The sequence below is a fragment of the Strix aluco genome, chromosome 2 (genome assembly GCF_031877795.1).
Source record: "Strix aluco isolate bStrAlu1 chromosome 2, bStrAlu1.hap1, whole genome shotgun sequence".
Lineage (NCBI taxonomy): Eukaryota > Metazoa > Chordata > Aves > Strigiformes > Strigidae > Strix > Strix aluco.
Window position 1 is genome coordinate 36,367,507 of NC_133932.1, and position 12,767 is coordinate 36,380,273.

The 12,767-nt window shown below is 34.7% G+C and overlaps 1 protein-coding gene across 4 annotated transcripts in view; it reads right to left on the reverse strand.

Moving 5' to 3' along the window:
- Positions 1-12,767, reverse strand: part of HLCS (holocarboxylase synthetase) — a 126,255-nt gene that overhangs the window by 75,374 nt on the left and 38,114 nt on the right. For all 4 annotated transcript variants that reach the window (XM_074814334.1, XM_074814335.1, XM_074814336.1 and 1 more), the window contains one exon: positions 6,250-6,521. In XM_074814334.1, coding sequence (XP_074670435.1) covers positions 6,250-6,521 — 272 coding nt within the window. The remainder of the gene's footprint in view (positions 1-6,249; positions 6,522-12,767) is intronic.

Below are 12,767 nucleotides of genomic sequence, written 5' to 3' on the forward strand. Positions count from 1 at the left end.
TTAGTATTATAAATATATATAACAATATATTATATTATGATATATTGTATTCTATTACATATATTATGTTATATACTTTAAGTTAATCCTCTTAAAAAAAATGATTTATAACTTCAGCATTCCATTTTTTCATCTTAATATGAAAAGTCTGTTTAAAACGCGTGCATGAAAACAGCACTGTGTAAAACAAAACAGAAATATGTTACTGAAACCCTTCCATTTCCATTCTCTAGCTCTCATTTTAACTGTGCAGTCTTACAGGGTTTCCTCTCACATTTAACAAATGATGAGTGCTCCAAGGCTACGTATATAGTCATACGACAATGCGAATTGTTCAGGAACTTCCAGCAGCAGGGTAATACAATATACTGTAAGAGTTCAACGTGGGTTAATTGCTCTGCAAAACGGGTATCTTTTTTTTATGACTCAATCCCCTTTGGGAACGCCAAACCTCCTCCTGCACTGACTGAAACTGCAAGCGGGGGGCCCACTTCATTAACAGGAAGAAAATCTACTAATTTTACATAACAAAAAAATAAAGAGAAACATATTTTGCCTTCAATTCCATGAAAAATCAGACACACAAGGTGCGTGACAGGAAAATAGGGACCTAATTGTTTAGCGCCCTCAAGAACTGTTCACAACAGGTGGAAAGAAAGGCACGGAAAATTGACGCAAAGGAGATGACAAATCCTAATACAGAAATCTTTCAGCAAGCATGTAATGAAAAATGGTATTGCAGAGAAGAGTCTGGGAATGGCACAGAACCAAATCAGTGCCAAAAACTTCCGAATTCCTCCCTTTCTACAGGCAAGGAAGGGAACAGACTCTTGGCTATATTACAAAAATTCCTGCATGATCTTTTGTTATCAGGCTGAAGGACAGATTTCTCTAACACTGGATGATGCAAAACACTACCAATAAGTGAATGGAAGAATAAAGTATGAAATATACATTTAAAAATAAAGTGGCAAAAACTACTGTTGAAATTAATTTGATTTAAGGGAAACAAACATATTCTGTTATTTGAGCTAACCTTTATCACCAAAGGAAGGCACAAAATATTGAATATAAAAAACCCCTTGAAGAAAGCAAGCATGGAAGCAGCTATTCCAACGCACTAACTTTCTTCTTTTGAGAATAAAAAGTCTTCAAACCCTATAAATACTAAAAAAATGAAGTTTAAAAGTTAGTAACCCCAATAATGTAAAGAGCAAAGGAAGAGGATATTATATCAAGGCTAAGTTAAATGGGGGTGATGTAGATTAAAAGCATAAAATTCCTTAAAGAGCAGATCTATCGCCACTTGTATCTAACTTTACTTTTTAGGTTAGACCTTCATCAAGCAAAGCATTCCTATGTCACACTACATTTTAATAAACAAACAAAACCAAGGGACTTAAGCTTTTAAAAGCAATATGAACTATTGTGAGAGCTCTCCGCACAAAGAAGTATCCAAACTGATAAAATATTTTTGGTCATGTAGCTGTAGAAAATATTATGTATAAAATACATATACCATTTAAATGCAACTGACCAATTTGTCAGCACACGTTTTTTAAATGTCCAAGAGCAATGCCTACTTCCTGAGAGAAAGGCATCTTTTGTGCCCACCACAGTATCTTCCAGCAATCCAGCATGCATTCTTGAGGGAGAAGGGTGTAGGGGGTTAATTTTTACAAATTTAATGTTGGTGATAAAACATCTATTTATAGCAGACTATTAACATACTGGGATAGTCTCACCATGCTAAAAGACAAAGATTACTCTTGGAAGATTTGGTACTCCAACAACCCATACATCTTCAAGACAGGAAACCACAAGGTCAGTGACGCAGCTTGCGGTTGGTTTTGACTATTACAGCAAAATGGCTTCCTCCACCCACCTGAGCCTAGATTATGAGACACAGCTAGCTAAAATAGTATTAAAAGCAGTAAACAATTTTTACAGCTTTTAAGAAAATAGTTGATCAAGTTGAGCCAACAGTTGTAAGAAGAGTAATTCTGGCTTGTAGTTACAGTCCTAGTAGAATTCTGAGGCAAGCATCTGAGATGGGAGGCTTTAAACAGGTACACATGATGATGGAATGAAAACAAGCACTGTGACTGTATGGCATATTTTGCAAAGGCTACATTAATGCCAAGTTTCTATCTTCAAATGACATTTCAACCCACTCCCCACAACTTATTTGATTTTAACTTGCTTTTTAAAAACTGTGGTTTAAACAGAGAATAAGGGAGATCACCGAGGTGCACGGAACGACTAAACACGAGGCCACTGTGTTTACATAGAGAAAAATATCGCAAGGTTTTGAAAAAAAACATTTAAAAAAATCACTGAGTACAAAATACAGTCTGTCAATCTCAACTTGTTTGCTTGTGCCTCTGAAGTGCCATTTCAAGCTCCTTCAACTGTATGCAGCTACTCTTCGCTAACTCATACCTGCATTAGCACTAAAATTCACCATTTTTGTGCCAGACTCTTCCTAACAACGGCACTTCGTGCTTCTTAAATATTGGGGAAAAAGGATCCACAATGGCATTTCATATAGAATATATCACATACTGGCTTAATCATGTATAAATCAAAACTTCTGCCAACTAAAACATTAAAACAGGATATAAGGTGCCAGTAAAGAATAAAACTGAAATGTGTATCTAATTAATTTATTTTTTAATGAAATGCTTGTGAAACCATTCCAGTCAATTAAAGTGTGCTAGAAATATTTCTTTATCAATCTCAAGTCTTGTGAGTCTAATAAGTATGTCTCCACAATATAACATTTGTATCACTGTACCAGATGCATCCTCAAAAATAATGATTTCATCTTAAATCATGCAATCCCAGGCATGCTCTGAGGAGAGGAGACAGAAAAACAAGAACTGTTTCTGGCAAGGATAATCTGTTCAGGTAGCATTAGGATACATATCATCAAAGTTTCTGAAATGAAACTTTCAGAAATAATTTCCTTTCAGAGAAAAAACAAGGGAGCCTGTAATCTCTGGTAAGGATTTTAAATTTTATCTTAAGAAGTAAAAATGGAAATGCTTTTAAAAATAGCCTCAAATGATTCAAATTAAAAGCTTTTAACACGAAACCATAAAAGCAATATTGGTCATTTAAAACTATATGACACTTAAACAAATCTTTATTTTACCATTAGACTAATGCCATTTAATTTTAGATACCTACGGGTGAATTCACACTTCCAATTGGTTACCTTAGGACACATAAATGTACACCAGTGATAATACAGTGGGTATGCTAATATGCAAACCACCAAGACCTGCCATCTGGAGAGCTAATGAACAATCAAGGGATCCCAAATTAAACTACAGAATTTTCCCTTAGAATCTTTAGGACAACACTGTCAAGTTCAATCTATTCACTTAGCCTCCAGAATCAATTTTTCAAACTTTATGACATGTCTAATAGTTTCCACCTGTTTCTCTTGCTTGACTTTTGACTGGCACATTACCAGCCAGGGTGGAAATGCAGACAAAGACCCCTATTAGGCTCCGGCTGTTTCTCTACTGTGAGGTTGCTCAGCCATTAAATTAGTTCCAGCCCACTTTCTCCTTCCACTTCTTAATTTTTGGGGGGTATGAAGGTTTGGGGAAGTGGAAAGGAAGAGAGACAGAAGTTTGACATTCAGTTGGTGGGAAAAGTATAAGAAAAATCTGAAGTCACGAAAGTTAAATGCTGAATTTATTTATAATTTACTAACTAAATTTACAACTAATCACACTAGCTCAGTTCTTGAGGTGTCTGTATCATATTTTCAATCATCACAAACTTAGTAAAATTTGAGAGACCCTAAGAGAGTCTGTCATATAACAAGTGCTTATTGCAATATATGATTACATAAACATGGTATTGCATTTTTTTTCTGGGAATCATGAATGATCAATAAGTACGTGTTTTTTGTTCAAGCAAAGAAAATCTTTTTTCCTGAGATATGCTTTCCTTTCATTAAAAATTGGCAATTAGAAAAAAGTGTCATGCACTCATCTTAACAAATTCGTAGTGGTTCATTTGGAAGTACCTTACAAACCTGACAACTTTTTTCTTCAATAAAAGTTACCAAATATGTATTTGCATCACTTTCTAGTGATTTATGAAATGCTGTCATCTGTGATGTTTCAAGGTACTTTGCTGAATTGCAAATCACATGGACTACATTATTCTACCATCCATGACAACAAAGTATTTACAGTAACATCAACTATAATACTTAAGACAAATATTTTAACTTACTAAAACCAAGGTCATACTGTAAGATAAATTTAATTGTTCAAATTATAATCTGACTAGGATCATCTTCCCAGTAACTATTTAAGACTAGGACTTCCAGTTTACATCTTACCTGAAAACTGACTACTCGAGCTGCATCATGATGGGGAAAATCTTGAAGACCTACATCTGTAAACATTTGGACTACTTAATGTAAAAAAGCAACCCGAGTGCTGACCACTCTGCTGGTACAGCACTTTAAAGATAAGAGAGTAAAGGTTCCACAGTCATTGAAAAACCAAGACCACTTCTCTTAGCTCCCCTGCCTTTCGTGGTAATATAATCATATATAAATTGGCCAGACATGATTCTATTTAGCTTGTGATATCGAAGTAAATTCACAAAAGTCTGAATTATATACTTCATCTTACTGAGATGTATGAATAATGTTACCGAGAACCACCACTAAAAACAACTGTCAAAGAAAGGTCTTGACCTATTAAATTATCACTTTGTCCATTTCTTCACAGTACTTCTGCTTTCAATCCATCCGGCTTAACATGCTGTGAATACTAAAAATTAAGTAGCAAATGCTAAAAATGCTTCTATAAAATAACTCTTTCCTGTGTGGCCTCTTATCAAACTAGCATGTCTGTCTATGTCCAAAAGCCACTGCAAAATCAGTTGCAGGATGAGGATGTAGATCTGGGGGAAGGGGAGTGGTAGAATTACACAGCAACATTTTTTTAATGTGCACATGAGCATATATGCACACACAGAAAATAGTTTGGAATTAAAAGAAATTTGTATTTGATTCCAACTATTTCTAAATTGCAATATTTTAGCACAAATTATCATTTGTAAATTCTACCAGTGTCAGCTGTAAGACTACAAACTGATTTACTTTAGTACTGTTATGATGAATCCTCATCTCCAGATTTTGTATGCATATATTCTAAAACAAATCATCTTTATTACTTGCAAGAAGGCATATTCTGTAACTTATATTGGTCCCACAGTTTAGGATCTCTAGCTGAGAACTAAAGCTATTATTGCTGGCTAACTAATCAGTTACAATAACATTCAAGATGATTTAACTGATGATGTTGATTTAAAAAAAAAAAATCCAAAACAAAATTCCTGATCTTATTTTCAACAGTAACAGTAAAATTCATCTGCAATTTCTGCAGATAAATTAACACTGATACTCAAAAGTAGCTGCCAAGAAAAGTTATAGCTGCAGGTAGAAATACACAGAGAATAATCTGTCCTGAAGAGCAACAACTTCCCAGAGACAGTTTTTTCCATCAGACTGTTTCATGAAACATAACAGTAGAGTCTTTGTACATAGACTCCAACCTAAGATTTAGTAACTGTGATTTTCATATCGCTTAATCCCATTCAAAACTCTAATGAGCTACCTTCTCAAAGGTATCCCACAACTCATTCACAAGGGTCATCTATGTGATGATGAAAGAATGTCTAGCATAACCCTAATCAATGTTTAAAAAAACCTCCAAACAAACCACTAAAGAGCATTTTTGTGAAATATTCAGTAAAAGGAACAAGAGAAAACAGTAATGTTAAAATTAAGGCCACAATCTACTTGGTATTACTTTTGTCAAATAACTAGCTTAGAAAATAACTTGTACTGGAAAATGCATATGATCTCCTAAATATCTATATTTAATACCTTAAACTGTCCTGTGGCGACGTTCATACTTCGCAAGAGGAATAATGATTAAACTCCACTGCCAAGTAAAAAGTTGTCACACTCACATTTTCTCACCCTTTATGGTTTAGCATTTTATAAATTATCAGTTAATATTCCATGAACACAAAGATCTCTATTTTGTGTCCTATCTAGAAGCTTTTTTTTTTTTTTTTACTTTGGCTAGCTTGTAGGCAACAAATAAACCAAAGAGAAAAAAGCTTCTTTCTGAACACTGTGTGTTACTATAATTGTGAATTCCAGATCAGAAAGTTTATTTGGTATGGTCTAGATCACTATCTTACCCATCTAGAAGATTCATTGTTGTTGTGGTAACTTCAGCAAAAAGAAGAATCTTTCCAAGCTTCTTTGATTGAAGATTCTGTTGATATGTCTTCAGGCTGAAATGTTCTGATGAGAAGCTTCCCATCTCAGTGATGACTGGCATGAGAGATGGAGTTATCTCCATTTTTGATTCAGAGGATGAAACAAATTTAAGAGACACCTTGCTGGATGCTCTTAATCCTTCAGCATCTACATTTCCCTCAAGCCATTTCAGAAAAGAAAGATGAATTTCCTGTGGGCAAGGAAAATAACATAAGGCATAGAAATATGGACGATCACATGTGAACACATACAAACATTCTTCCAAGAACATTTTTATTCAAGCAATCATCTTCTATTTCAAAATATGAAAATTAACTCAATTTCCTCTTCAAAGGTCAACTTCTGCAGCTTGTTCTAATCCAGCCTGGCCTGACTACTTGGTACTGCCTTCCTAGACTTGAGATTTAGATCCTTTGTAGATACTGAAGCATGAAGTGCACACATTCGTATTATGTAGGTTTTTCAACATGCTAAGTTTCTTTGCTGGAAGTCCTTCAGTCCATTGCCAAGGCTTGATTTGAAGGATAAAGCACCAGCTACCAAAAACATTTACTGGTTTCTCAGCAGTATACCTGCTAAAAGGGCTCATATCTTCAGCTAAGGGAAGCTTTGCTACTATTAGCTTAAATATAGGCAAAAGTGGCTGTTAATTAGCTAGCTAAAAGAGGAGCACGTAACTCAAGCATGCACACAACTAAGAAAATTCTACCAGTGTATAAAATGCAGTTGTATGCAGTCAATGGCACAGCTAACACATATTTCTGTGCAAAAGATTTCAATGTGAAATATACATGTACATACATATATAATTTTATATATCTACACATCAAAACTTTGATTTTTCTCTCAATTTTTTTAGGTTATTTAGAAATACTTGGAATACTTCGAAATACCTAAATTTTTGAATGTGAAATGAAGAGATGAATTACTGGGACTATTACCTGTCTGGTTACACCCTGAAACAACTGTTACACATTCACAGAACTCTTTCTGGAAATATCTGATTTTGAGATATTTGATACAAAACGTTTGCCATGTGTTTAGAAATCGTAAGTTAACAGCCCATGAACACAGATGCTGGGACTTCTTTTTGCTAAGTGTAGCTTAAATTCTGACGAGCTCTCCTTCTAGAGTCAAAATGGTCTTTTATATGATGTATGATATAAGAAACCACAAAAATTGTGGTTTCTATTCTACTGAAAAAGATGTCCTAGCAATTCTTGCCCTCAAATTTTTAAAGAGAAAGATATTTGACTTTCAAATTAAAAAATTCTAACCAAATATATGCCACCCCTTCCCTTGACTGCCATATCTGGAAACCAGAATATGAGTGTTTCCTGCATGAGTGCTTAAGACAGGACTAAGCTCTCTTGCCCTTGAACAAAATGTCTCTGAGCTCCAGCCCAACTCTTTAAAACCCACAAACCACAATTAAGAGCAAACTTCTTATAAATAGTTATCTATCCAAGGAATTACAACCATTTTCCAAATCCCACTGTTGTATCTTAAGAAGGAATGAGAAAAGTGGTCCTGTTCCTAACACCTTTCTATAGATTTTCCATCCTCAGAAACTACACATTCTCAAGTTTCACATGGACACTGCTACTTGTGTGACATTCTTTGTATGCTGAATGTCAGCAGACGTACTGGTTTGCAGCCTTGTAGTATGGGTAGCAGACCATAACACCAAGAAAGGAATAGTCTCTTTCCAAATGCAATCAGCGACTAGCTTCTAAGCCCCAGGACAATCTAAGAGTGACTTGGTAGCTAAATTTTAGTTACAGAGAAATTACTTCTCATTTCTTGGTTTTCTAAAGCTCCAGCTGAACTCTGTGCATCTAGCTTCTTGGATAAAATATGCTTTAAATATTTTTTCCTTTTTTTTCCTTGCATATGCATCGTAAATGATGATGTGGCATTAAGGGTTTTACGAGCACTTCTTTGACTTGATGATCTGCATGAAGCGCTTGTATTTTCACTTAATGTAATATCACAGCTTTGACAGACTGCTGCTAAATTCTTTACACACTATCCTACTTGTTTTACACGCAGAGTAACTTATTAGTGGTAAGTGATATTTAGAAAAATTATAGCTCTCATTCTTGTCAGGGAGTATATGGAAAAACTGTGCTTAATCAGAAAGTGCATTTTCCTATTGCTTTCCAAACACAGTAATTCACTTCGTATAACTGAGTGTGCAAGTCCTAGACACAAAAACATAATTTTAACTCACATAAGGATGGGTTTACAGACTTACAGAAACAGAAGTTAAAAAATAAAGGTGCTTGAAGCATTATTACATTCTAAACAAACAATGAAAGTGCTTGATACTGTGCATCAGAAAGTCTGGTGTACTTTTGCCACAGAAATAGCATGTATTTATGTGTGATGTTACATTATTACAAATATGCCACACAATTCCTACTATTTATCCTCTTGAGTATATACTTTCAGGTGATCTTCCCCCCATAGTTTGTAGGTTTACTTCTTGATTTAATTTTCTTGTTTCTAAACACATACTGAACCATTTAAGAATTGTTACATGTGTATAATTATAAAGCTAATTTTTCCCATAATGTAGACATGTTTGAGCTGATCAAAAATATAAACATGAGTAATACATAATCTAGAACAGCATTTGATTTTTAAAAATTCCTAAAAAATACATTTTTACATTAACATAGAAAAGTTTCATGTACTGTCCAAGTACACACTTGAAAAATTAACTTTCACTGTAAGAACCTCCTTCACACAAGGTTACAGAAACATGGATGCTGAACCAATGCATTTTGATCCCCACAATTATACTGGCACACAGTACATTCTTCTATAATTAAATAAACATATATAAGAAGTCAGGGTTAATATCTGCTTCAACTCCATTTAAAAGGAATACAATCATGTCAGAGCCTGAGCTGTGCAATTTGTTCCTAAATTCAGGATTCAGCTTTGAATTCAAAAATCTATTGCCAGCCGCGTCCGCCGTTCTGCAGCAACCTCTGGTGGCCGTTTAAATGAAAAGGTTGGTTCAGGAACTGTCTAGCCTTCCACACCTCTGGAACCAGATCAGGTGTGTCAAGCAAGGCACCCAACACAAAGGGAATACCCAAACTCTTGGCCACTGCCTACCCTGACCATTATCAAAACCCCAAACCATGCAGGTACAAACTTTAAATGAGTATGCAATGAAAAAAAGCTGTAGCTGTTACACATTTAGGCACCAACAACAATATCTGCAGCTACTTACACATACAGTCATACTAAAATCTGTGTTTTGTATATTATCAGTAACACTGTAAGTATAATAACTACACTTGTTTTAGGGTGGCACAAATATATTCTGAAGTTGTTACTCATCATTACTGCACCAGTTTTGGACAGAAGAACTGAAGTCAAGCCAAATTTAATTTCCTATAAAACTGTTGATTTTTTAAGATCACATTTTATATGTACATTCTCTAAAGCAAAGATATTGCTTTCTTTCTTAAAGTAAGAATGAAATTTGACATGTCAACCAAACAGCTTGGTGACAAGAGAGCTAATCAGCTTTTCACAGTTAAAATAATCAACTACAAGTTTAATATTTATAATGAGAAAATTTTTCTACCCATATTTTAAATGGTAAAAGCACTACATTTTTTCAATGCATTGTAAAAAACAATCACCAAAAGCAGAAAAGCAATATACCAACAGGAACTACCCACCACTTCTCACTACAAATCCTCCCACAGCACTCCAAAGCACAACTTAAATCCTCCCAGACAGAAGCATGGAGAGATACAGAATTTCAAAGCAGTGACGGCCTCACTGATTTGGTACCCAGGGACAAACAGATCAACCATCAGAATTTTGACTGTCAGACTGAAAGCGTCACTGAATAAGAAGTTGTTCTGAGTGGGTAGGGAGATGCAGTGGATGTTAATTCACAAAATTCATAGAAAGAGAGAGTTAAGCAACTGCATACTGCATACCCTCAGCTCCTCCACTCATCAGCACAAAGGTTTATTTAGGGGCCACCGTATCAAGGATTGCAAACACTGCAAGTTGTTGAACTGAAGTTTACATGGTAATTGTAACGTAAAGGAAGAGTAAAAGCTGTATTTTGCTTATGATTTAACATCTGCTTTCTATGATTTTAAGAGTTTGGTCAGGTGTGTGAAGAAACTGCTATGTAACGGAAGTTTTCTTTTGCTGTTTAAATTTCTTTTTATTTTCGTAATCATTAGTTTCAGATTTTCCTAACGCTTACTTAGTGGTTGAGATTGAAAAAAAAGGAGGAAAATGGGAGACATAGGAGACAAAAACCAGCTACATATGGACCCTTCTCTGTTGTAGTATAAAATAACAGAAAATTACAGCTCCTGATGGAGAAGATTTTATTTGCACCTGGGCTCTATCAACCAATGAGACTTACGCACAAAGCACATAAACTTTCATTTATAATGATTCAAAATAATCCCAAATCCAAGACTTTATTCTTACATTGTATTTTTATATATAATTCTGATGTATTTTCTTATTTTTATACGTATGTTCATATACACCCACATATATATGGAAGTATCTCTCTCACTGGGCATATCTGGGAGCTGCTCTTTTCTACCAAGCTCTGACGATAGGTCTTAAACCTATCAATGGAATTCTTTGTTAAGACAAAATTCAGTCACAGACTAAATTCATTTGGTTTCTATTAAAAACATTGAGGTGAAACTAAATGAAAGTTAAAATACAATGCCATAAAACAAACAAACATTATACATCAGTCAGCTCTCTCCTTTCTTGGAAGGAAAAATGAGACAATTTTAACTACTGATGCTCTACCTGATGACTCAATATTGTGACTGTAACATAATACTCTATTTTAGCTGTTTCTTGTTGAGTAAGTGAGGCCAGGTATTCACTTTCTGGATACATAGCTAGAACATGATTTAACAATTTTTCTCCTTCCTTTGCATAAAATGTAATAATTCCCTATAAACTACCTCTATTTTTGCTTCACTGTACTTTAAAGAAGTTTGCAGTTGATGCATGGATTCATATATTATCAGGTGATGTACTGATTAGATCACATACATATAAGTGTTTATTAACTGCTAACAAGTGAAGATTACACAGGCATAAAGCACTTTTAGAGGAGCACATGAATAGCCCATTTGGAGCATAACCACATTTATAGACATCATGCCTTCAATATGGCTAACCTGCTTTTTTTTTTCTGAATTGACTGTTTTCAAATGAGTGTTATTCAGTTCAGGTATGATCTCAAATGTATATATTTCATATGAATTCTATAATAGCACTAATAGAAAATAACATATTTTAATAAAGAGTGCATGGCATGTGGAATCAGATTTCAACCTTTGAATATAAAGATACACACACAAATACATATACACAAAAAAAATATATCCTCCCTGTATTACACAGCTTTACTCAACAGCCCTACAAGTTTAAAGGTGTTAAATTAGCCACTGGAGAGCTTCCATTGCATCTCTTGAATCCAATAGAAACAAACTCAAGTCCAACATGGTAGTAAGCAGTAGGCTGGTGCCAGCAAAAAAAACACATCTATAGTGGCAACTCCAGCCCCGAACGCTAGTGACTTAGGAGGCCAGCAGCTGAAGTCAGCTATTAGCACAAGAGGGCAAGGTTTTGGCAGACATTTCTGACTAATGAGGCACACAAAATGCTTTTCTGATGCTGCCTGTGTTTTTACTTCCTGTAATAATGCCATACTTGGAGATCTGAAGCACATGACAGTTTCATAACACAACCATAGGCCCATTTTAAAATCATGTTCTTACATAGTCAATATATAAAAATGCTTAAAAGAAAAGAATAAATATTAAATGGCACCCAAACCCGTAAATATTCTGTAAATATACAGAAGGTGCAGAAAAAATGTGCAGTTATATACTATCCTTATTGCTTTCAAACCCTAGCATGTATATATTACCTTTTACTGAGGCTTTGTAAAACATTTTATAAATACTAAATTTAGTACCACAATCACTCATATAAAGGTATTACTTTCTTGTACAAGGTGGGGAAACTCAGTACAATATCTTTCTTTTTAGGAAAAGATTGAAGAAAGGAAAAAGAACCACAAACTTGATAGATCAGATGAGGAAAGAAGATAATCTCTTAGCAATCACAGCTTTGACAGAGGAACCAAAGAGGATGAAGAATAGGCCTCCTGTAACCTCTTTCACAGAAATACTCAAAGATGGGAGAAAGGTTGCTCTTTTCTCCCAAGAAAAACAATACTGGCAATTAAGTCGTAGTAGCCATCTTCTACTAGTTCAGCAGGATTTAGGAAAGCTGTAGATAGCAGATGTATTATTTGTGCTTATGTGCTATAAAGCCAGTGTCTTTAACCAGACAACCAGGTTAAGAGACTTCATTAGATAGTCATAATCATTATTTCAATACTGTT